Consider the following 26,494-nt stretch of genomic DNA (forward strand, 5'->3'; position numbering starts at 1 on the left):
ACTCACAACACAAAAGGTGAAATGATGGTAAAACAGTGCTATTAATTAGCAGAACTTGCAACAAGCAGCCATTCAAAAAGATTTCAACCCATAACAGCACAGCCATTACCCTTCAAACCATCAAACCAATCCCTCCACCCTACAAACCCATCCTCCCTGACCAACCCCTACACCCTACAAACCCATCCTCCCTGACCAACCCCTACACCCTACAAACCCATCCTCCCTGACTAACCCCTACACCCTACAAACCCATCCTCCCTGACTAACCCATACACCCTACAAACCCATCCTCCCTGACTAACCCATACACCCTACAAACCCATCCTCCCTGACTAATCCCTCCACCCTACAAACCCATCCTCCCTGACCAACCCCTACACCCTACAAATCCATCCTCCCTGACTAACCCCTACACCCTACAAACCCATCCTCCCTGACTAACCCATACACCCTACAAACCCATCCTCCCTGACTAACCCCTACACCCTACAAACCCATCCTCCCTGACTAACCCATACACCCTACAAACCCATCCTCCCTGACCAACCCCTACACTCTACAAACCCATCCTCCCTGACCAACCCCTACACTCTACAAACCCATCCTTCCTGACCAACCCCTACACCCTACAAACCCATCCTTCCTGACCAACCCCTACACCCTACAAACCCATCCTCCCTGACCAACCCCTACACCCTACAAACCCATCCTCTCTAACCAACCCCTACACCCTACAAACCCATCCTCCCTGACCAAACCCTAGACCCTACAAACCCATCCTCTCTGACCAACCACTACACTATACAAACCCATCTTCTCTGACCAACCCCTAAACTTTACAAACCCATCCTCTCTAACCAACCCCTATGCCCTACAAACCCATCCTCCCTGACCAAACCCTAGACCCTACAAACCCGATCCTCTCTAACCAACCCCTACACCATACAAACCCATCCTTCCTGACCAACCCCTACACCATACAAAGCCATCCTTCCTGAACAACTCCTACACCCTACAAACCCATCCTTCCTGACCAACCCCTACACTCTACAAACCCATCCTTCCTGACCAACCCCTACACCCTACAAACCCATCCTTCCTGACCAACCCCTACACACTACAAACCCATCCTTCCTGACCAACCCGTACACCTTACAAACCCATCCTTCCTGACCAACCCCTACACCCTACAAACCCATCCTCTCTGACCAACCCCTAAACCATACAAACCCATCCTTCTTGACCAACTCCTACAGCCTACAAACCCATCCTTCCTGACCAACCCCTACACCCTACAAACCCATCCTTCCTGACCAACCCCTACACCCTACAAACCCATTCTCCCTGACCAACCCCTTCACCCTGCAAACCCATCCTCCCTGACCAACGCCTACTACCTACAAACCCATACTTCCTGACTAACCCTGATGCCCTACAAACCCATACTTCCTGACCAACCCCTACACCCTACAAACCAATCTTTACTGACCAATCATTAAACCCTACAAACCCATCCTGCCTGACCAACCCCTACACACTACAAACCCATTGTGACCAATCCCTACTCTTTACAAACAAATATTTAGTGACCAATCTCTACTCCCTACAAACCAATCATTATTGACCAATTCCTACTCCCTACAAACCAATGTTTACTGACTCTACATTTTACCATCCCATCCTTCCTGAAGCATGCTTACACCCTACAAACCTTTCCTTCCTCACCCATCACTACAACCTACAAACCTATTTTTCATGACCAATCCCTACACCCTACAAAGCAATATTTACTGACCAATCCCTACTCCCTACAAACCTATATTCAACCACTGCACTGTAAAAACCAAACATTATTGTTAAAATGCTATACCCTACAACCTCTACATCTTACAAATCTACCTTTACTGACCAACACCAACACCATACACACTCATCCTTCCTGACCAACCCCTATACTTTACAGACCCTTCTTTTATGATCAACCCCTACACACTAAACACAATTATTTTTAACGAACCCCTACCCTCTGTAACCTGTTCATGATGAACCTTTATTCCTTACATCCTACACTACACAAATACCCCCCACAACATTCTTAAACACTAACCCCAAAATGACATTCTTCATGATTTACCCTCAACACTTTACTTACCCATCTTTACTGACCAACACCCTCAACCCCCATAATTCAAGAATAACCTCATATCCTACACCCAGCATGGCCATCATTAGAAATAAACACCCTACACCCCTACCCTACACCATACAACCCCATCCTTCATGATCAACCCCATGATGATAATATCCTGTTCTTTGTAATCTCTAGACCCTAAATACCCTTCGACCTTACACCCCAAACACCCTTGATTGACGGTATGGCCTATTTTATGTTTCCCCTTTATACCAAACATTCACAGTTGACCCCGTCACCCAACAAACCAGATGTCTCCAAGATTTTTGCTTCACTTGATATATTTTTCCTCTATTCTTTATCCGAGCCGAAAAGAAAATCGAGAGTCTGCACAGTCCCCGTGCAAAATAATGAAGTCTCAAAGTCTGCTGAAACTGGAGCAAGTGTGTATGTGTGTGTGTGTGTGTGTGTTTGTGCGGGAAAAGAGGTCTGCTGTTTCTTATAGCTGTATCTCAGTGCTGCTTTCAGACTTGTCAGAGTGCCTCGTGCAGGAGTGAGACAGAAGGAAGAAAGCAAAAACAAGTTTGACCAGTTGGAGGTTGTCAAGACTTTCGCCTGACAGCACAGCAAACAAGAACCCCTACTAAAAATTGGCAGGCTGAATCTCTGGTGATTTCATTCAACTCACTACAGACTGCTGTGTGTGGCAGATCTGGGGGTAAAAAAAGAGAAAAAAAGAAAAACAAAGGAAAGAGTATTTTGTCTGAGTTGGAATTCCTACCTTGATTTCGGTTAGCAACACCTAGAGACGAAACGTTCTGCCGGACTGTATGCAATCAGGAGAGACGAGGAGTTGTTAGAATGAACCTTATTGTGTGATCAATTAGATGCACTAAAAATGGATCTAGGTTGGACCAGGTGGACACAGACACGGCTAAACACACACACACAGCTATGGCTTGGGTTCTGCAAAACTCTCTTGCACGACAAGGGAACCGCCAAGCCTGACAGAAAACAAGCAGTAGATGCATCCCAGAACCGGTCGCACACGTTCATTGTATGTAATTTGATATGTTTCATGGCTTTCTTAGCATCGGATGGGGATGAAAATAAAAGAGAGAGAGAGAGAGAGAGTGACCTAGCATCAGTGAGTTTGTGCGACGCTAGCCGAGATCGCTAGGTTTGATCTGCATGCCTTGCACGACGTGTGCCTCTATATTTAGCAAACCTACGCTTCAATTCATCAAATTGATTATTCAATCGATATCTAATTACGCGACATTTCTGGAAGAAAGAATAACAATGAATTAGCAGAGCAGAGAAGGCGCCGGTGGGCGCTAATGACGGATCTTCGTAATTACATACAATTCTTCATTTCCTCCGAGAGAGGGCGGAAATGCTGGACGGCTAGGGATGAAGAAGTCTCCTGTCAAGCTCAGTAGCATAAAAGAAAAAAAAACAAACATACCACACTCCATACTCTGTCCAAACTCTCTGTCACTTTGTGTGCTAATCATCATGAATTTCCTCATGCCTGAACCTCAGTGTGTATGTGTTTTATGCTAGCAGTACAGTGGGAGGAAATGCGGCTCTTATTTGAGGTGATTTTATTTTAATTTGCACCTGATCGATGAATCCGCGAGTGCGAGAGAAGTTAATTTCTTTCAGTTCAAGCTCCGATTGTGTCAAATGGGATAATAAAAAAAAAGGACTTAAAACAGATGAGAAGGTGATAAAGTGTCATGGATCGGTGATGCTAATACTTAATACTGAATGAAAAAGATGTTAAAGGTACAAGCTAGCGTCTCCTTTCCTTTAGATCGCTACAAAATGCAATTAGCCATTTCCTTTTTCTGTTTCTTTCTTTAAAATATGTGGAATAGTGCACTTTTAAAAAGACAAATCTTTGGCCTTTGGCTAGTTGTTTTTGTTAATTTTTTCCAGTTTGTTTACATGCTAGTCAAGTACATATTTAGCGCATAGAGCTAATTTAAACAGGTGAAGTCATTTTATACTATGACATATTTTTCCTCCATTTTGGATCCTCCAAATTTGGGTCCCTTTCCCCAGCCCCACCGACTAGCTAGCTTGAAACCTGTGCAGATCATCTGCTAGCATGTACTTGCTATAAAACTCAATAGCCCTGGTCAGTCTATAGTATAACTAAAGTCGTCTATAAAACCTGAGGTAATAAATTAATATAAAATGCCACCAGTGCAGGATTCCACCACTACGAAAGGGCCTGTTAAAAAGTTATGGACATCAATGAAAAGATTTTTACAGGGCCAAGAAAGAGTTTTAAAAGCAATTAATCAAGGCAGGAAAGTGTTGAAGTGTAGCTGCTTATGTTTAGAATCGAAAGGAAAGAGAAACGCCACTTCTTTTATTTTCTTGGGTGCTCTAAAGCAGAGAGGACACACTTAACCATTCAACCTCATTCTCTCCAAAACGCTGAGCATATGTTTATGAAGTATTTCAGCATTTCTCTAACACTTCTCGTCACGCTTACATTCCCCCGAGGTCCCGAAGACGGGAAAACACAGCCTGATAAAACAACGAAGAAAACAATTTCCAGTGAATTCCTCCGAAGCTGAATTAGCAGCCGATTAGCTCTGATGCTCATACGCCTGTTTGCTTTGTTTATTTTTGTGGTGTGAAAAGAAAGAAAAAGAAAAGCCAGGTGAAATCAACTTAACGAGGAGCGACTGTGTTTAATCAGCGCCACTCCTTTAATGAAATGCAATCCTGTACTGCGTCTTAAAATATTAATTTTACCCTAATACCCACAATAGGCAAGTCTCGGCAAGCTTAATAAGCGGGAGATAGAATTGAGAAAAGTCAATAAGGAATTCAATTATGCTTACGGAGAAACTGCTGTGTTCATTTATTTTCTTTTCTGTTCTTTTTTTTTTCATCGCCGGGTTCACGCGTGCTCGGGTGTAATCTCATCGTCCTCAAGGACGCAGAGCGCTCGGCTGACTCTCCGTGTGTGTTGCTGGGTTGAGTTTTTGCTCAGTGAACACATACGTACACACACTGAGCTTGGTGAGAAAACAATCGGCGGCTGATTGGGGTTTGTGTGTGTGTGTGTGTGTGTGTGAGGCTGAATGATAAGCTGGTCCTCTCTTATGGCTTTGTTTTTCCACCGACTCGGTGATCAGCTTGGCTGTAGTTCCACTGCAAACGAATGAATAAATAAATAAATAAATAAATAAATAAATAAATAAATGAATGAATAAATAAATAAATAAATTCCTTTCCCCATAATGCTGGTGATCTGAAACTGAGGAACCCATCAGGAGCTCTAGTGGTGCTGCTAATCAGCTGAAGCAGGAGGTCTAAGACGGTCTAGGGAGTTTATTGGTTTATTTGTTAGTTTTAAATCTTAAAAACTATCTATCTGTCTATCTATCTATCTATCTATCTATCTATCTATCTATCTATCTATCTATCTATCTGTCTATCTGTCTGTCTGTCTGTCTGTCTGTCTGTCTGTCTATCTATCTATCTATCAACCATATTAATTCATCTAATATATAGCATTACAACTCAGGCTGCTCATGCAGCAATATATTTGACAAAAATAAAATAAAATAAAATAAAATAAAAAAGATAAGATAAGATGAGATAAGATAAAGTAAGATAAGATAAGATAAGATAAGATAAGATAAGATAAGATAAGATAAGATAAGATAAGATAAAATAAGATAAGATAAGATAAAATAAAATAAAATAAAATAAAATAAAATAAATAATTTCATTGAATAGAAGTGGTGACTTCTACTCAAGGAATTTCTGAAAACATTAGACGTGTAAACTCCATGCAGGTAGTCTTAATAACCTGCATTTTAAAGCCAGAAATCTTCTTCTTCTTCTTCTAATAATAATAATAATAATAATAATAATAATAATAATAATAATAATAATAATAATAAAGAACCCCCAATGACAACAAAGAAACAAATCCCATTTATATCCCATTTCTGTCCATTTGAAATAAAAAATTATTTATTTTATATTTATTTAATTGACTTCTACTCAAGAAAAATCCAGAATCTCCATGCAGGTGATTTTAATATTATGAATTCTAAAGGCAGACAATAATAATAATAATAATAATAATAATAATAATAATAATAATAATAATAATAATAATAATAAAATAAATAAATAAATAAATAACAGCAAAAAACTTTAAAAAAAAAAAAAATTATAAATTAAAAATTTATACATTTACATTTTGTTTTAATATTATCCAGTCTGAGTTTTCTATCCCTGGACTTTATTTATTTATTTATTTATTTATTTATTTATTTATTTATTTATTTATTATTTATTGATTTATTTTACTTCTATGCAAGAAAAATCGGCAAAACTCAGAGGTGTAAACTCTACCTGTAAATGCAGGTGATTTTAATCATCTGAATTCTAAAGGCATAGAATAAATAATAATAATAATAATAATAATAATAATAATAATAATAATAATAATAATAATAATAATAATAAATGACACTTAATAACAGCAAAAAAAACCTTTATTTTTTATAAATTAAAAATGTATACATTTATAATTATTTTGTTATCCAGTATGAATTTTCTATCCCTGAACATTTTTTCTATTTAGTTACTTTAATTATTTATTATTTAATAAACTGAATATCCTTCTACTTAAGAAAAATCTGTAAACCTCAGAGGTGTAAACTCTGTAAATGCAGGTGAATTTAAATAATCAAGCAGGCATGAAACACGACCATGAATACACAGAACTTTGAAAAATATTGACACTGCATTTCACCTTAAGTCATGACTCTGAATACGACCCTGTGGTTTGAATCGTCCTAGATTTATTTACTTATATTAATAAATAAGAATAAATAAAAGTGTGTACACTGTGTTTATGGGCTATAATGAGACTGTAATCATTTGCAGTAGCACATCATTTAAAATACAGGGCATGTAGTTGCTTATGCAGACCTGCAAATGTACTGGCACCCTTCTACCCTGTCCATCACGGCAAACTGAGCAGGTATTCATTAAAGAATTAATTCTACACCTAACCTTTGCACTGATATCATAGCTATGACGTAGCTACACGTATAAACTCACAATTTAGTGATTGATCAGCTTGTCCTGACATTTTTAGTGATGTCGGCTTCCACGAGCCAGGTAGGATTTGTTTCTGCAAAGGTGCACGATGTCTCGGTGTCGGTGGAAAAGCAGGCTGAAGTGGATGAAGGTGTGTATGAAGGTGTGTATGAACGGCGGTAACGGCTCACTGGAGAACATGCAGCACATGCAAGTAACACAAAGTGACACACACCCACACACAACACATACACAACACCCAACACACACAGTGATTAAGAGTGAAGGACTGGGAGAATGGAGGGGTGTCCACTTGGTTGTTGGCTGTCATTCATTTCTTTCTCACATCATCATCATCATCATCATCATCATCAAGTCCTAAACTCTGCAGTGTAGCTAGTAAAAGACTATCAGGTTGTTTGTACACATCTTTATTCATCCTTTACATGAGTATTTTAAATAATAACAGTGTTTAAAGGTGTTTAAGGAAGCTCCAGTCGCCTTGGATAAGACCTTGGAGATTCATAATACAGCATCTGTTACTACAAATATCTTTCTGTCATCAGCTACAGCTTTATTCACCCACACTGGCTCCATTGTTCTATATAGAGCCCTGGGGTTCCACACTTGTTCCACAATTGAAGTATTTTTTCAGCAGTCATGTTCTTAACTATTTTTTTATATTTAGTTCTTGTCTGATCATCTATTCTTTAAAAAAAAGAGAAAGTTGTGTGTGAGGATTGAGAGGAACTGAAGAAACAGTGAATCTGTTGTTCTCAGAAATCTTCCTTCCTTCCTTCCTTCCTTCTCTCGTTCATCCCCTCTCTACTCTTCCTTCCTTCCATGTCTCATTCATTCTTTTCCTTCCTTCCTTCCTTCCTTCCTTCCTTCCTTCCTTCCTTCCTTCCTTCCTTTAAGAGCTCAGTCTCTACAGTGATGAATAAAGTCAGGGTTGTATTAATTGTCTAATATTTATTTAGGTTTGGTTTATTTTTCCCACATTTCTGATTTTCCTCTCAGACTCATTCATCAAATTACACCAAAGTTCCTGTTATTTAAACTCCAGACTTATTACTTTCTTATACTTTTATATTTCCACTAAATTTCTGTAACTCCAGACTTTCCCAAACCTTCTCTACTACTCTAGAAGACCTGTACATTAAAACCTGATGGAAAATCGCCGTCAATGTTCCGGACGAATCCTACAGAATGATGGCTTTATAACAGGACTCACTTTGATCATCAGCTTCATCCATCATCTACATCTGTCACATCTGTCACATCATCTGAGGGAAAAGTCTGATTTCTGTTCTGTTGGTTTGTTATTAAAGTCTTTTAAATTCCGTCATTTAAACGTCTGAAAATGTCGGAAAAAAAAAATATAAATATATATATATTTTTTTTTTAAAGGCAAAAATTTGCATATATAATTGCAGAAAAATCAATTTTTTTATTTTAAACATTTTTTAAGTTTTTAATATTATATTTGCGGTCAGCTTGAGATCTGAATCAAATTTAAATGAGATGTTTTTGAGTATTTTTTCTGTTATTTATTAATAAATAACATAAATAATTATAATAAAGAAGCAATTCCTCAGAGAGCAGAATATAACGGGGTCGCATTCTCATGTTCCTACAAATATGAACCGAATGAAAGATCTATAACAACACCAGAACATGGATGATCATTCCTCGTGACCTTTGACCCCCTGCATCTTGATATCTGATCGCCCCGGGGCACGGCTGCGAGGAAGAGAGCTAATTAGCCGAAGCCAATTATTATAATTACGCACACTCGGATTTGAGACTGAATTCGGTCAGTAAAAGCGTTCTCGCTCGAGATCCTCCATGCAATATGCGGCTTTAAGGTTTATCCTCCACTTCCACACATTATTAAGGTGGATATTTACCAGACCCGCGCTATTACAGAGCCATTTTCTGTGATGGTGAAAAAGGAACAAACGCGACTCCTGCGAAGGGCCGGAATTGAATCTGTGCTCCGTGTGGAGAAGGGAGGCGTGTTTGCGCACCCTGCAGTGAATGATCCAGAAGAATCCCCGTGAGGAAGGTGGTTTGATGTGGAAACAGCTGGTCTCTGGATGCACTTTGACTCGCTCAATATTTCTCTGGCTGCTGTTCTGCTATTGAGCCTCCCAGCTGCTGTAACTCGAGGCCCCCGGCTGGACTAGATAATGCCGCATTGCTCATATTAAAATGACCTTTTCCTTGTCGCGCTCGTGGAGACGGCTCGGGCTTCAATAAGCGACCATGTGTGTGTGTGTGTGTATGTGTGTGTGTGTGCCATTTATTTATTTATAATCCCCCCCAAAAAAGAAAAAAAAATTGGAAAAAATATATATAAATATTAAAATAAAATAAAATAAAATAAAATAAAATAAAATAAAATAAAATAAAATAAAATAAAATAAAATAAAATAAAATAAAATAAAATATATAGATTCCATTTTTCTATTTTTTAGTATTATAAAAAAATAATAAACTATATTAAAAAAAAAATCAAAAAATAAATAAATAATACAAGGGAGGAGTCAGGGCTTTAATATCCCCTCACAAAAGCACATTGACAGGAGCTAAGCTAGCTTAACTAAGCTGTAATTAACACTTGTGTTGAACAAAAAGTGCACAGATGAGATTTTCTGTAATCCTTTGGGCTTTACGGGGGGAAAAAAATCAGCTATACTCAAAGTGATGTCAAATTTCAGCACTGAAAAAGGCACACACACACACACACGCTGGAATCGGAAACGCCTCTGACCGCATCATCAAAGGATATTTCTGTCGAGTTTTGAAAGACCTTTACAGGTAAAGAACCGGCTATTGGATTATATACATATACATATATATATATATATATATATATATATATGTATATATATATAAGAAAAATAGGAAACAATATATATCCTCCATATACAGCAAATATATAAAAATATATAAAAAATAAAGTCAATTTGGTTTAAAATAAATTAAATTTTAATTTAATTTACGGTCAGTTTGGTCCATGATACAATAGATATGTCTAACGTACAGGACTTGTGGCTAAAACTACAGTATATTTGTTCAAAATACAGCAGATTAGTCATAATTCTAATCAATTTGGTCCAAAAATATGTTTATCTAAATTACAGTCCATTTTACCCATAATACAGTTATTACAGCTATACTGTAGGAATTAACCTCAATTCTATCCAATAATTTGTTATTTTAATCTAAATTAGTCAATTTGTTAAAAATAAACTACAGTCAATTCTAAAATACTGCCTATTTGCCCAAATTACATTCTATTCTATCCATAATAGCATTATTTCAACCTTAATTACAGCCAATTGGTAAAAAAAACAATCAGTTCTAAAATCCTGCCAAATGACTGTCCATTTAGAAATGACCGTGTTTCGAGGAATTCTCAAATAATCTACTGAATTATTCACAGCTTTCAAAACCTTAAAGTAAACAGAGAAGACCTCTGAGGGTCAAGTCTGAGCTGATTCTGTTTCTATCGACCCATCATACACTGCACCTCAAATGGTCCTTTTCGTCATCCACTTTCCATATATGGTCATATTTCCTGTTCCTGTTATTAGCAATCGCTTTCCATCATTCCCTAGACTCCCCTAGAATTGCTCCCTAGACTTGTCCCCTAGAATCACTCCCTAGACTCATCTCCTAGACTTGCTCCCTAGACTGGTCCCCTAGAATTGCTCCCTAGACTCATCCCCTAGAATTGCTCCCTAGACTCGTCCCCTAGAATCACTCCCTAGACTCCTCCCCTAGACTCATCTCCTACACTCGCTCCCTAGACTGGTCCCCTAGAATTGCTCCCTAGACTCACGTCCCTAGACTCACTCCATAGACTTGTCCCCAAGAATCGCTCCCTAGACTCATCCCCTAGAATCACTCCCTAGACTCCTCCCCTAGACTCATCTCCTAGACTCGCTCCCTAGACTGGTCCCCTAGAATTGTTCCCTAGACTCATGTCCCTAGACTTGTCCCCTAGAATCGCTCCCTAGACTCATCCCCTAGAATCACTCCCTAGACTCCTCCCCTAGAATTGCTCCCTAGACTCACATCCCTAGACTCATTCCCTAGACTTGTCCCCTAGACTCACTCCCTAGACTTGTCCCCTAGACTCACTCCCTAGACTTGTCCCCTAGACTCACTCCCTAGACTTGTCCCCTAGACTCACTCCCTAGACGTGTCCCCTAGAATCACTCCCTAGACTCCTCCCCTAGACTCATCTCCTACACTCGCTCCCTAGACTAGTCCCCTAGAATTGCTCCCTAGACTCACGTCCCTAGACTCACTCCATAGACTTGTCCCCAAGAATCGCTCCCTAGACTCATCCCCTAGAATCACTCCCTAGACTCCTCCCCTAGACTCATCTCCTAGACTCGCTCCCTAGACTGGTCCCCTAGAATTGTTCCCTAGACTCATGTCCCTAGACTTGTCCCCTAGAATCGCTCCCTAGACTCATCCCCTAGAATCACTCCCTAGACTCCTCCCCTAGAATTGCTCCCTAGACTCGCATCCCTAGACTCATTCCCTAGACTTGTCCCCTAGACTCACTCCCTAGACTTGTCCCCTAGACTCACTCCCTAGACTTGTCCCCTAGACTCACTCCCTAGACGTGTCCCCTAGAATCACTCCCTAGACTCGTTCCCTAGACCCCTAGTCCTAAGTCCTTTAAAGTTTCTCATGAATCATAACCTGCACTATAGCAGTCATTTTTCTCTCATCTCCTCCGTCACTGTTAATGTCCAATCTATCCGATCTATCTCAGAAATGAATAACAGACACCAAGTGGACCTGATGAGCGAAAGCCAGGCGTCATGCACTGCCTCGGAATATTGCACAGGATTCGGTTACTTACTCACTGGACCCACGTTATTCGGCACACCTGTAGGAGAGAGAGAGAGAGAGAGAGAGAGAGAGAGAGAGAGGTTAGAACTCCTCAAATAAATTTATACAGTAAAATGTCTTTTTAGTTAGCTGTCCCACAGAAAAATAGAAATAAATAGAAAAAAATGATAAGAGAATAGAACAGACTAAGAAAAAATAGAATAAAATTTATGCAGTAAAATGGCTGTTTTTAGTTACCTGCCCCCAAACAAAAATAGAAAAAATATAAGAATGAAAAAAAAACCCCGAAAAAAGAGAACAGAGAATAGAATTAAATGAAATGGGGGGGGGGGGGGGTTGGGGGTAGAATTTATGTAGCAAAATGGCTTTTCTTAGTTACCTGTCCCACAGAAAAATAGGAAAAAAAGAAAGAAAAAAGGAGAATATAATGAAACATAGAAAAATAGAATTTAGTAAAATATGATGATATACTAATATAATGAAAAAATGGTAAAATATCTTGTTATGAATAACCTCCTCTCTGTGTTTGGATTTAAAACCGGACTGGTTTGTTATCCTGATGAGTTCACCTCTTCTGTGTTTCACAGGATTTCTATATTTCTACACTCATGTTCCTCATTAGTTCCTGCTTCAGCTGCTTTTCCTCATGACTAAATAGAAATTCCTTCTACAAACCTTAAAATAAATAAATAAATAAATAAATAAATAAATAAATAAATAAATAAATAAATAAATAAATAAATAAATAAAAATAATAATTCCTTCATGAACCACATGTTTATAATCCTGTACATGTCTTTAGAACTGAAATTATATTTAGGTTTTACTGTAAAAAATGTTAAAACAATACAGAAAAGTTTGTTTTGGGAAATAATTTGTAAATTGTTTAATTAAAAAAAAACTTTGTGCAGTTTTTATCAGTCATTCATCTTCGGTAAGTGTTTTATTCTGGGCTCGTGGATCTGGAGACTTTCCCAGGAATACTGAGTGCCAGGTGGAAGAAGGATGAGATGCCAGGGAACCATGTATACACACACACACACACACACACACATAGAGAAAAATCTGACAACTAAAAATTTGATTCTTGTTAATAGTTTTATAAGTTTTAATAAACTGGAAAAAACACAAAACTATTTATTGTTCAGTTAAGAGTTGAGTAAAACAAAAATAAAATGAAACAAAGAAAAACACAACAAAACAAAAAAACTAAACAAAACAAAAAGAAAAAAACACAAAAAACAAAACATAATGTAACATTTTATAACAAAACAAAATAAAATAAAACAAAACAAAAAACAAAATAAAATAAAACAAAACAAAAAACAAAACAAAATATTTTATAACAAAACAAAATAAAACAAAACAAAACATTTTATAACAAAACAAAACACAACAAAATAAAACAAAACAAAATATTTTATAACAAAACAAAATAAAACCCTACAAGCTGGAATTCTTTTTAAAATTCCTTTTAAAATAAAATTTTTATGTTCCGTGTGCATTCACATCTATGAGCAGTTTATTTGAGCAAATTACACGACATATAAATTTGCCCAAAATTACTTTAGGAATTTCTTCTAAATTCTTTTTAATAAAAAAAAGGATTTAATGTGTTTTGAAGTTTTTATGAAGGCAGCTCATCTAGGAAGATTTTTAAAATAAAATCCTAAATATAAAATTCAGAAATGCAGAATAAAATAAAACAAATATAAAAAAATAAAATCCTTATTGAAAAAATAAAGCCTTAAAGCCTTCTTCTATGTTTCAGAAAATAAAAACAAAAATAAACAGAAGACTTGTCACAGGTGTGATTTAGGACTAAAACTGTCATCCTTTCTATCTGTAATGTCATGTCTGAGAATATCCATCTGCACACACACACACACACACACACACACACACACACGCATACACACACACACACACACACACACAAAACCATTCACTTTGTATTCTCTCCTGAAATTAGTCATGACAGACGCCATGTTTACATTCTCTCAGTCTCACACACACACACACACACACACACAGTAGGAAAAAAATAAAAATATGGGGTCACATCACATCATGATTCTCATCACAACTCTGGGGTTTTATCTGACGCCTGAATCGCTCGCTTCCAAACTCAAACCCTGTTCTTCACCTGTCAGAAAAATCAAACGGAAAACGCCAGTAGTCTGAAAAACCGCAGGCTCATGGATAATACAAGAAACGAGAATCGGTGATAAATAAATAAACAAGAGCAGCACAAACAAATGCAAATGTAGAGAAAAAAAGAGGGGGGAAAAAAGAAAAAAAAGAAGACATTCCAGAATTCCGGCATGATTCTCCTGCAGCGTGAGTCAGAGCAGGAACAAGCAGGAATGTGAGAGACAGCTGGAAACATCCATCCTTTCATCCTGAAGTGAAAGGACAAGATGGAAGAATAGAAGGAGGATGGGTGTGAATGAGGAAGAGGGAGGAAAGGGAAAGAAAGACGAAGAAGAAGCGAAGAAAAAAAAGGAAAAGCTAAATACAGGTGGGAGACGGAGGAGAAAAAAAATGAAGAACATGGAGAAAGATAAAGAGGACAAAAGAAGATTGAGAAAAGAGGAGAAGAACAAGATGGTGGAAGATGAGTATGAGAGAAGGAGGGAAGAAAAATGAAGACGGAGTGAATTTTTTTTTTTTTTTTTAAAAAAGAACATGAAGAGGAAGGAAACAAAGATAAGAGAAAGTGGGATGAAGGTGGAGGAGAGAAGGAGGACGAAGGAGAAGAAGAAGAAGAAGAAGAAGAAGGTTGAAAAATGTAGAGGAGAAGAAAGATGTGAAGAAGGAAGGAGGAAGAGAATGAAAGAAAGATGAGGAACAAAGAAAAGAGAAGTGGAAAACGGAAAAGACAAAATGGACACACGCGCACACACACACACACATACACATAACTAAAGTATTTCTGTATGTAGCTTGCTGTGTGTGTGTGTGTGTGTGTGTGTTTATACTCTCTTTATCCAGAGACAGATGTCAAATATCGAGTGTCGCATCATTAGATTAATTTTCAATAAGCACCTGCTACTTGTCTCTGTTCGGCTCCACTATGGCACTGATGTGATACATTAGTGTGTGTGTGTGTGTGTGTGTGTGAGAGAGAGACACTTATCATATATATATATTATATATATATATATATATATATATATAGGCTAAATGAGTCATCAGAGGACTGAGTGAGACACACACACACACACACTAATGGTGGTAGAAGGGGAGAGGGACATGAAGAAAAGAGAGAGGAGAAGAGAAAAGATGAAAAACTAAATATTTAGAGAGAGAGAGAGAGAGAGAGAGAGAGAGAAAGAGAGAGAAGAGAGGGAGGGAAGGAGAAAGAGAGACAGATAAAGAAATAGATAGATAGATAGATAGATAGATAGATAGAGAGAGAGAGAGAGAGAGAGAGAGAGAGAGAGATGATAGGAGTAAGATGAACCCAGTGATGTAGGGCTGTAGGATAATCAGACAGTGTGGGTCAGTGTGGATTGGGACACACCCTCTCATGTCATCAGCTCCATCTCTGCTGCTCGGGATTTTCCACCTGCTTTTTTCCCATAATTTCCTTTCAGACTAAAACCATTGGAAACAGAAGCTCTGTAGTGTTTCCTTTTTCACTAGATCTGTTCTTTAGTGTTTATTTCTCTAATAAAAGAGTCAGATTGTTAATATAATCAGTTCAGAGGGAAGAGGATGGTGAGTGTGTTTTACTGTATTCATGAAGTTTATATATCCACATCATATAAACATGCTATAAACTGTTTATAAACAGTGATTACAGAGCAATTACACCCACTGGAATAAACCAGGGAGTAAAAATTTATTTCTGTATTGAATTTAATGTTAGGTTTAATGTTTAGCAGATCAGAAGCCCCGTAGGGATTTTATTTCCGTGGTGATTATTCATTTTCAGCTGAAAAATTAAATTAATTTGGGATTTTAAAATAAATCGCACTGCTATCGTGTTGCTATGGAAACTATACAGATTCAAAGCTAACTAGTGAGCACTGAGGGGTTAAAGATCCAAACACACACACACACACACACACACCAACTCCAAACTCATGTCGTGGTGACAGTCCATTTTTCAGCATCTCTCCCAGAGGCTGATCGGACACGATTAACCCGGACAGGGACAAAATAACACGTCCGGAATTTCCCAGCATGCTTTGCGACTGATTGGAAAAGCCACCGAACCACAGAGAGCAGGGAAGAGGGGACACGACATGGCCGCACCGAGTGGCGTGTGTCACTGCAAACGCCAGGAGAATACCTGCCGGCCTCATTAGTGTGTGTGTGTGTGTGTGTGTGTGTGTGTGGTCAGATGTGACCTTCACTTCTGTTTGTCTCATCTGTTTTGTCTCCTTCTGGACGATCCACCAAGTCTTATCTCCTAAATTTCCACCCCAGGCAAAGTTAGTAATTACTTTTTCAGGGCTGTGTGTGTCTCCTGGCGATCCATCACGCTTTTTTAATGGCAGGTGAGAAGAGCAGACGTGCCGATTCGCCGCCCAGAGAGCACTTCAGACATTCAGGATTCTCCTCAGGAGTAAAATTAGGTGCTGAGAAAACCAAGACTCAAGCTGCATAACTCACCGAGACCAGAACGAAGGGGTGGGGGGTGGGGTCTGGGGTTGGGGTTTTGGGGTCATGGCTCAAGGGTAGGGTCTGGGGTCAGGGTTCTGGAGCATGGTCTGGGGTTGGGGTTCAGGGCATGGGTCGGGGTCTGGGGGTCATGGCTCAGGGGTGGGGTTTGGAGTAAGGGTTTGCAGATGGGGTCTGGGGTCACAGCTCGGGAGCGTGGTCCGAAATCAGAGTTTGGGGGTGGGGTCTGTGAGTCATGGCTCGGGGTTGGGGTCTGTGATCAGGGTTCAGGGGTGGGGTCTGGCGTTTTGCAAGTTGGGGGCAGGGTCTGGGGTCGTGGATCAGGGTCTTCGGTCTTCAGAGTTTGGGGGTGGGGTCTGGGATCGTGGCTCGAGGGCAGGGTCTGGGGTCAGGGTTCTCTGACAGGGTGTGGAGTCTCAGCTCAGGGGTGTGGTCTGCAGTCAGAGTTTGGGGGTAGAGTCTGATGAAGAACAGTGAAGAGTGACAGAACATCTGCAGTAGAGACTCTATCTTACTCAGGCTTGTAGGTCTGGTCATGTGACAGAAAAAACTTCCCCCATTAAAAAAAAATTTCCATCATGCGCTAGTTCCAACTTTAAAGCTTTACAAACTCCAAATAAAAATGAATTCCCAGCAGCGATCGGTGGGATTTAACTGTGGGAGTTAACTGCTTTCTAATTCAATACCGTTTTAAACGTTAGTTATTAATTATGATCGACCCTCGAATTCCTGCCGAACCTTGGTGCTATTGTTCCAGCGTGTATGCTACGGAAAACGGATTTGTATTAAGGGTGTAAAAGTGTAAAATCCAAGAAGATTTAGAGCCGAGCTCCAGAGAAGACAGAGGATACAAATATTTGAAAGAGAGATTACTGCACAGAGGAAAGTGTGGAGACGTGAAAACAAACAGAGAAGTGTCTCAGAGGAGAGGAGGGAGGAGACAGGGAGAGAGAGAGAGAGAGAGAGGGAGAGAGAGAAAGAGAGAGAGAGAGAGAGAGAGAGAGAGCAGTGAAGTGAAGTGACGAAGAGAGAGCACTCAGCAGGTAGAAATGTTAAGCTGAATAAACTGAATAATGAGATAAAGGACATGATACACACAGAGAGCTGAGAGGAAGACAAGATGGAGGCCCTGGCCTCTCAGAGAGAGAGTTATTCATAACTACACACGGTTTATAACAACACAGCGTTCATAACAACAAAGAATTAATAACAAAGCAGAGTTTTACACAAATTACTGTCCCATTACTGAATAGAGAGGTTTGATAGTGTGTTACAGTGTGATACAGTGTGTTACTGTGTGTTACAGTGTGATATAGTGTGTTACAGTGTGATATAGTGTGTTACAGTGTGATGTAGTGTGTTACAGTGTGATGTAGTGTGTTACTGTGTGATAGTGTGTTACTGTGTGTTACAGTGTGATATAGTGTGTTACAGTGTGATGTAGTGTGTTACAGTGTGATATAGTGTGTTACTGTGTGTTACAGTGTGATATAGTGTGTTACAGTGTGATATAGTGTGTTACTGTGTGTTACAGTGTGATATAGTGTGTTACAGTGTGATATAGTGTGTTACTGTGTGTTACAGTGTGATATAGTGTGTTACTGTGTGATATAGTGTGTTACAGTGTGATATAGTGTGTTACAGTGTGATGTAGTGTGTTACAGTGTGATATAGTGTGTTACTGTGTGATAGTGTGTTACTGTGTGTTACAGTGTGATATAGTGTGTTACAGTGTGATATAGTGTGTTACAGTGTGATATAGTGTGTTACTGTGTGATAGTGTGTTACTGTGTGTTACAGTGTGATATAGTGTGTTACAGTGTGATATAGTGTGTTACTGTGTGTTACAGTGTGATATAGTGTGTTACAGTGTGATATAGTGTGTTACTGTGTGTTACAGTGTGATATAGTGTGTTACAGTGTGATATAGTGTGTTACAGTGTGATATAGTGTGTTACTGTGTGTTACAGTGTGATATAGTGTGTTACAGTGTGATATAGTGTGTTACTGTGTGTTACAGTGTGATATAGTGTGTTACAGTGTGATATAGTGTGTTACTGTGTGTTACAGTGTGATATAGTGTGTTACAGTGTGATATAGTGTGTTACTGTGTGTTACAGTGTGATATAGTGTGTTACAGTGTGATATAGTGTGTTACAGTGTGATGTAGTGTGATATAGTGTGTTACAGTGTGTTACAGTGTGATATAGTGTGTTACAGTGTGATGTAGTGTGTTACAGTGTGATATAGTGTGTTACAGTGTGATATAGTGTGTTACAGTGTGATATAGTGTGTTACAGTGTGATGTAGTGTGTTACAGTGTGATATAGTGTGTTACAGTGTGATATAGTGTGTTACTGTGTGTTACAGTGTGATATAGTGTGTTACAGTGTGATGTAGTGTGTTACAGTGTGATATAGTGTGTTACAGTGTGATATAGTGTGTTACAGTGTGATGTAGTGTGTTACAGTGTGATATAGTGTGTTACAGTGTGATGTAGTGTGTTACAGTGTGATATAGTGTGTTACAGTGTGATGTAGTGTGTTACAGTGTGATATAGTGTGTTACTGTGTGTTACAGTGTGATATAGTGTGTTACAGTGTGATATAGTGTGTTACTGTGTGTTACAGTGTGCAACTGTGTGTTACACTGTGATATAGTGTGTTACAGTGTCTTTCAGTGCGTGACAGTGTGTTACAGTGTGTGACAGTGTGTTACAGTGTGATATAGTGTGTTACTGTGTGTTACAGTGTGATATAGTGTGTTACAGTGTGATATAGTGTGTTACTGTGTGTTACAGTGTCTTTCAGTGTGTGACAGTGTGTTACAGTGTGTGACAGTGTGTTACAGTGTGATATAGTGTGTTACTGTGTGTTACAGTGTGATGTAGTGTGTTACAGTGTGATATAGTGTGTTACAGTGTGATATAGTGTGTTACAGTGTGTTACACTGTGTTATAGTGTGTTAAGTATATTACAGTGTGTTACAGTGTATTACAGTGTGTGACAGTGTGATATAATATGTAACAGTGTGTTAGGTGTATTACATTGTGATATAGTGTGTTACAGTGTGCAACTGTGTGTTACACTGTGATATAGTGTGTTACAGTGTCTTTCAGTGCATGACAGTGTGTTACAGTGTGTGACAGTGTGTTACAGTGTGATATAGTGTGTTACTGTGTGTTACAGTGTGATATAGTGTGTTACTGTGTGTTACAGTGTCTTTCAGTGTGTGACAGTGTGTTACAGTGTGTTACAGTGTGTGACAGTGTGTTACAGTGTGATATAGTGTGTTACTGTGTGTTACAGTGTGTGACAGTGTGTTACAGTGTGTTACAGTGTGTGACAGTGTGTTACAGTGTGATATAGTGTGTTACTGTGTGATATAGTGTGTTACTGTGTGTTACAGTGTGATATAGTGTGTTACAGTGTGATATAGTGTGTTACTGTGTGTTACAGTGTGATATAGTGTGTTACAGTGTGATGTAGTGTGTTACAGTGTGATATAGTGTGTTACTGTGTGTTACAGTGTGATATAGTGTGTTACAGTGTGATATAGTGTGTTACTGTGTGTTACAGTGTGATAGTGTGTTACAGTGTGATATAGTGTGTTACAGTGTGTTACACTGTGTTATAGTGTGTTAAGTATATTACAGTGTGTTACAGTGTATTACAGTGTGTGACAGTGTGATATAATATGTAACAGTGTGTTAGGTGTATTACAGTGTGATATAGTGTGTTAGAGTGTGTTACAGTGTGCAACTGTGTGTTACACTGTGATATAGTGTGTTACAGTGTCTTTCAGTGCGTGACAGTGTGTGACAGTGTGTTACAGTGTCTTTCAGTGTGTGACAGTGTGTTACAGTGTGACAGTGTGTTACAGTGTGATATAGTGTGTTACTGTGTGTTACAGTGTGATATAGTGTGTTACTGTGTGTTACAGTGTCTTTCAGTGTGTGACAGTGTGTTACAGTGTGTTACAGTGTGTGACAGTGTGTTACAGTGTGATATAGTGTGTTACTGTGTGTTACAGTGTGTGACAGTGTGTTACAGTGTGTTACAGTGTGTGACAGTGTGTTACAGTGTGATATAGTGTGTTACTGTGTGTTACAGTGTGATATAGTGTGTTACTGTGTGATATAGTGTGTTACTGTGTGTTACAGTGTGATATAGTGTGTTACAGTGTGATGTAGTGTGTTACAGTGTGATATAGTGTGTTACTGTGTGTTACAGTGTGATATAGTGTGTTACAGTGTGATATAGTGTGTTACAGTGTGTTACACTGTGTTATAGGGTGTTAAGTATATTACAGTGTGTTACAGTGTATTACAGTGTGTGACAGTGTGATATAATATGTAACAGTGTGTTAGGTGTATTACAGTGTGATATAGTGTGTTACAGTGTGTTACAGTGTGCAACTGTGTGTTACACTGTGATATAGTGTGTTACAGTGTCTTTCAGTGCGTGACAGTGTGTGACAGTGTGTTACAGTGTCTTTCAGTGTGTGACAGTGTGTTACAGTGTGTGACAGTGTGTTACAGTGTGTGACAGTGTGTTACAGTGTCTTTCAGTGTGTTACAGTGTCTTTCAGTGTTTGATAGTGTGTTACAGTGTCTTTTAGTGTGTTACAGTGTCTTTTTGTGTGTTACAGTGTCTTTCAGTGCGTGACAGTGTGTGACAGTGTGTAACAGTGTCTTTCAGTGTGTTACAGTGTGTGACAGTGTGTAACAGTGTCTTTCAGTGTGTTACAGTGTGTAACAGTGTCTTTCAGTGCGTGACAGTGTGTGACAGTGTGTAACAGTGTGTTACAGTGTGTGACAGTGTGTAACAGTGTCTTTCAGTGTGTTACAGTGTGTGACAGTGTGTAACAGTGTCTTCAGTGCGTTACAGTGTGTGACAGTGTGTAACAGTGTCTTTCAGTGCGTGACAGTGTGTGACAGTGTGTACCAGTGTCTTTCAGTGCGTGACAGTGTGTACCAGTGTCTTTCAGTGTGTGACAGTGTGTAACTGTGTCTTTCAGTGCGTGACAGTGTGTACCAGTGTCTTTCAGTGTGTGACAGTGTGTACCAGTGTCTTTCAGTGTGTGACAGTGTTTACCAGTGTCTTTCAGTGCGTGACAGTGTGTACCAGTGTCTTTCAGTGTGTGACAGTGTGTAACTGTGTCTTTCAGTGTGTGACAGTGTGTAACAGTGTCTTTCAGTGTGTGACAGTGTGTAACTGTGTCTTTCAGTGCGTGACAGTGTGTGACAGTGTGTACCAGTGTCTTTCAGTGTGTGACAGTGTGTAACAGTGTCTTTCAGTGTGTGACAGTGTGTAACAGTGTCTTTCAGTGTGTGACAGTGTGTAACTGTGTCTTTCAGTGCGTGACAGTGTGTGACAGTGTGTAACAGTGTCTTTCAGTGTGTTACAGTGTGTGACAGTGTGTAACTGTGTCTTTCAGTGCGTGACAGTGTGTGACAGTGTGTACCAGTGTCTTTCAGTGTGTGACAGTGTGTACCAGTGTCTTTCAGTGTGTGACAGTGTGTACCAGTGTCTTTCAGTGTGTGACAGTGTGTAACAGTGTCTTTCAGTGTGTGACAGTGTGTACCAGTGTCTTTCAGTGTGTGACAGTGTGTAACAGTGTCTTTCAGTGTGTGACAGTGTGTAACAGTGTCTTTCAGTGTGTGACAGTGTGTAACAGTGTCTTTCAGTGCGTGACAGTGTGTAACAGTGTCTTTCAGTGTGTTACAGTGTGTGACAGTGTGTACCAGTGTCTTTCAGTGTGTGACAGTGTGTAACTGTGTCTTTCAGTGCGTGACAGTGTGTAACAGTGTCTTTCAGTGTGTTACAGTGTGTGACAGTGTGTACCAGTGTCTTTCAGTGTGTGACAGTGTGTAACTGTGTCTTTCAGTGCGTGACAGTGTGTAACAGTGTCTTTCAGTGTGTGACAGTGTGTGACAGTGTGTAACTGTGTCTTTCAGTGCGTGACAGTGTGTAACAGTGTCTTTCAGTGTGTTACAGTGTGTGACAGTGTGTACCAGTGTCTTTCAGTGTGTGACAGTGTGTACCAGTGTCTTTCAGTGTGTGACAGTGTGTAACAGTGTCTTTCAGTGTGTGACAGTGTGTAACAGTGTCTTTCAGTGTGTGACAGTGTGTAACAGTGTCTTTCAGTGTGTGACAGTGTGTAACTGTGTCTTTCAGTGCGTGACAGTGTGTGACAGTGTGTAACAGTGTCTTTCAGTGTGTGACAGTGTGTACCAGTGTCTTTCAGTGTGTGACAGTGTGTAACAGTGTCTTTCAGTGTGTGACAGTGTGTAACAGTGTCTTTCAGTGTGTGACAGTGTGTAACTGTGTCTTTCAGTGTGTTACAGTGTGTGACAGTGTGTAACAGTGTCTTTCAGTGTGTGACAGTGTGTGACAGTGTGTAACAGTGTGTGACAGTGTGTGACAGTGTGTAACAGTGTCTTTCAGTGTGTGACAGTGTGTAACAGTGTCTTTCAGTGTGTGACAGTGTGTAACAGTGTCTTTCAGTGTGTGACAGTGTGTGACAGTGTGTAACAGTGTCTTTCAGTGTGTGACAGTGTGTAACAGTGTCTTTCAGTGTGTGACAGTGTGTGACAGTGTGTAACAGTGTCTTTCAGTGTGTGACAGTGTGTAACAGTGTCTTTCAGTGTGTGACAGTGTGTAACAGTGTCTTTCAGTGTGTGACAGTGTGTAACAGTGTCTTTCAGTGTGTTACAGTGTGTGACTGTGTAACAGTGTCTTTCAGTGTGTTACAGTGTGTGACAGTGTGTAACTGTGTCTTTCAGTGTGTGACAGTGTGTAACAGTGTCTTTCAGTATGTTACAGTGTGTTACAGTGTGTAACTGTGTCTATCAGTGCGTGACAGTGTGTGACAGTGTGTAACAGTGTCTTTCAGTGTGTGACAGTGTGTAACAGTGTCTTTCAGTGTGTGACAGTGTGTAACAGTGTCTTTCAGTGTGTTACAGTGTGTGACAGTGTGTAACAGTGTCTTTCAGTGTGTTACAGTGTGTGACAGTGTGTAACTGTGTCTTTCAGTGCGTGACAGTGTGTGACAGTGTGTAACAGTGTCTTTCAGTGTGTGACAGTGTGTAACTGTGTCTTTCAGTGCGTGACAGTGTGTGACAGTGTGTAACAGTGTCTTTCAGTGTGTGACAGTGTGTAACAGTGTCTTTCAGTGTGTGACAGTGTGTAACAGTGTCTTTCAGTGTGTTACAGTGTGTGACAGTGTGTAACAGTGTCTTTCAGTGTGTTACAGTGTGTGACAGTGTCTTTCAGTGTGTGACAGTGTGTTACAGTGTGTGACAGTGTGTGACAGTGTGTAACTGTGTCTTTCAGTGTGTGACAGTGTGTGACAGTGTGTAACAGTGTCTTTCAGTGTGTGACAGTGTGTAACAGTGTCTTTCAGTGTGTGACAGTGTGTAACAGTGTCTTTCAGTGTGTTACAGTGTGTGACAGTGTGTAACAGTGTCTTTCAGTGTGTTACAGTGTGTGACAGTGTGTAACTGTGTCTTTCAGTGCGTGACAGTGTGTGACAGTGTGTAACAGTGTCTTTCAGTGTGTGACAGTGTGTGACAGTGTGTAACTGTGTCTTTCAGTGTGTGACAGTGTGTAACAGTGTCTTTCAGTGTGTGACTGTGTAACAGTGTCTTTCAGTGTGTTACAGTGTGTGACAGTGTGTAACTGTGTCTTTCAGTGTGTGACAGTGTGTAACAGTGTCTTTCAGTGTGTTACAGTGTGTGACAGTGTGTAACTGTGTCTTTCAGTGCGTGACAGTGTGTGACAGTGTGTAACAGTGTCTTTCAGTGTGTTACAGTGTGTGACAGTGTGTAACAGTGTCTTTCAGTGTGTTACAGTGTGTAACAGTGTCTTTCAGTGCGTGACAGTGTGTGACAGTGTGTAACAGTGTGTTACAGTGTGTGACAGTGTGTAACAGTGTCTTTCAGTGTGTTACAGTGTGTGACAGTGTGTAACAGTGTCTTCAGTGCGTTACAGTGTGTGACAGTGTGTAACAGTGTCTTTCAGTGCGTGACAGTGTGTGACAGTGTGTACCAGTGTCTTTCAGTGTGTGACAGTGTGTAACAGTGTCTTTCAGTGTGTGACAGTGTTTACCAGTGTCTTTCAGTGTGTGACAGTGTGTAATTGTGTCTTTCAGTGTGTGACAGTGTGTAACAGTGTCTTTCAGTGTGTGACAGTGTGTAACTGTGTCTTTCAGTGCGTGACAGTGTGTGACAGTGTCTTTCAGTGTGTGACAGTGTGTACCAGTGTCTTTCAGTGTGTGACAGTGTGTAACAGTGTCTTTCAGTGTGTGACAGTGTGTAACAGTGTCTTTCAGTGTGTGACAGTGTGTAACTGTGTCTTTCAGTGCGTGACAGTGTGTGACAGTGTGTAACAGTGTCTTTCAGTGTGTTACAGTGTGTGACAGTGTGTAACTGTGTCTTTCAGTGCGTGACAGTGTGTGACAGTGTGTACCAGTGTCTTTCAGTGTGTGACAGTGTGTACCAGTGTCTTTCAGTGTGTGACAGTGTGTACCAGTGTCTTTCAGTGTGTGACAGTGTCTTTCAGTGTGTGACAGTGTGTACCAGTGTCTTTCAGTGTGTGACAGTGTGTAACAGTGTCTTTCAGTGTGTGACAGTGTGTAACAGTGTCTTTCAGTGTGTGACAGTGTGTAACAGTGTCTTTCAGTGCGTGACAGTGTGTAACTGTGTCTTTCAGTGCGTGACAGTGTGTAACAGTGTCTTTCAGTGTGTTACAGTGTGTGACAGTGTGTACCAGTGTCTTTCAGTGTGTGACAGTGTGTACCAGTGTCTTTCAGTGTGTGACAGTGTGTAACAGTGTCTTTCAGTGTGTGACAGTGTGTAACAGTGTCTTTCAGTGTGTGACAGTGTGTAACAGTGTCTTTCAGTGTGTGACAGTGTGTAACTGTGTCTTTCAGTGCGTGACAGTGTGTGACAGTGTGTAACAGTGTCTTTCAGTGTGTGACAGTGTGTACCAGTGTCTTTCAGTGTGTGACAGTGTGTAACAGTGTCTTTCAGTGTGTGACAGTGTGTAACAGTGTCTTTCAGTGTGTGACAGTGTGTAACTGTGTCTTTCAGTGTGTTACAGTGTGTGACAGTGTGTAACAGTGTCTTTCAGTGTGTGACAGTGTGTGACAGTGTGTAACAGTGTCTTTCAGTGTGTGACAGTGTGTAACAGTGTGTGACAGTGTGTGACAGTGTGTAACAGTGTCTTTCAGTGTGTGACAGTGTGTAACAGTGTCTTTCAGTGTGTGACAGTGTGTAACAGTGTCTTTCAGTGTGTGACAGTGTGTGACAGTGTGTAACAGTGTCTTTCAGTGTGTGACAGTGTGTAACAGTGTCTTTCAGTGTGTGACAGTGTGTGACAGTGTGTAACAGTGTCTTTCAGTGTGTGACAGTGTGTAACAGTGTCTTTCAGTGTGTGACAGTGTGTAACAGTGTCTTTCAGTGTGTGACAGTGTGTAACAGTGTCTTTCAGTGTGTTACAGTGTGTGACTGTGTAACAGTGTCTTTCAGTGTGTTACAGTGTGTGACAGTGTGTAACTGTGTCTTTCAGTGTGTGACAGTGTGTAACAGTGTCTTTCAGTATGTTACAGTGTGTTACAGTGTGTAACTGTGTCTTTCAGTGCGTGACAGTGTGTGACAGTGTGTAACAGTGTCTTTCAGTGTGTGACAGTGTGTAACAGTGTCTTTCAGTGTGTGACAGTGTGTAACAGTGTCTTTCAGTGTGTGACAGTGTGTAACAG

General features: G+C 39.9%; 1 protein-coding gene across 6 annotated transcripts in view; it reads right to left on the bottom strand.

The window, feature by feature from the left end:
- The window catches only part of ntng1a (netrin g1a), a 203,321-nt gene that overhangs the window by 22,493 nt on the left and 154,334 nt on the right, over positions 1–26,494 (bottom strand). For 5 of the 6 annotated variants that reach the window (XM_058389803.1, XM_058387317.1, XM_058385771.1 and 2 more), the window contains exon 5: positions 12,111–12,137. In XM_058389803.1, coding sequence (XP_058245786.1) covers positions 12,111–12,137 — 27 coding nt within the window. Of the gene's footprint in view, positions 1–2,915; positions 2,961–12,110; positions 12,138–26,494 lie in introns of all 6 variants that reach the window. The other variant, XM_058388138.1, reaches the window with a different exon arrangement.

Source organism: Hemibagrus wyckioides, linkage group LG01 (genome assembly GCF_019097595.1).
Source record: "Hemibagrus wyckioides isolate EC202008001 linkage group LG01, SWU_Hwy_1.0, whole genome shotgun sequence".
In the NCBI taxonomy this organism is placed as follows: domain Eukaryota; kingdom Metazoa; phylum Chordata; class Actinopteri; order Siluriformes; family Bagridae; genus Hemibagrus; species Hemibagrus wyckioides.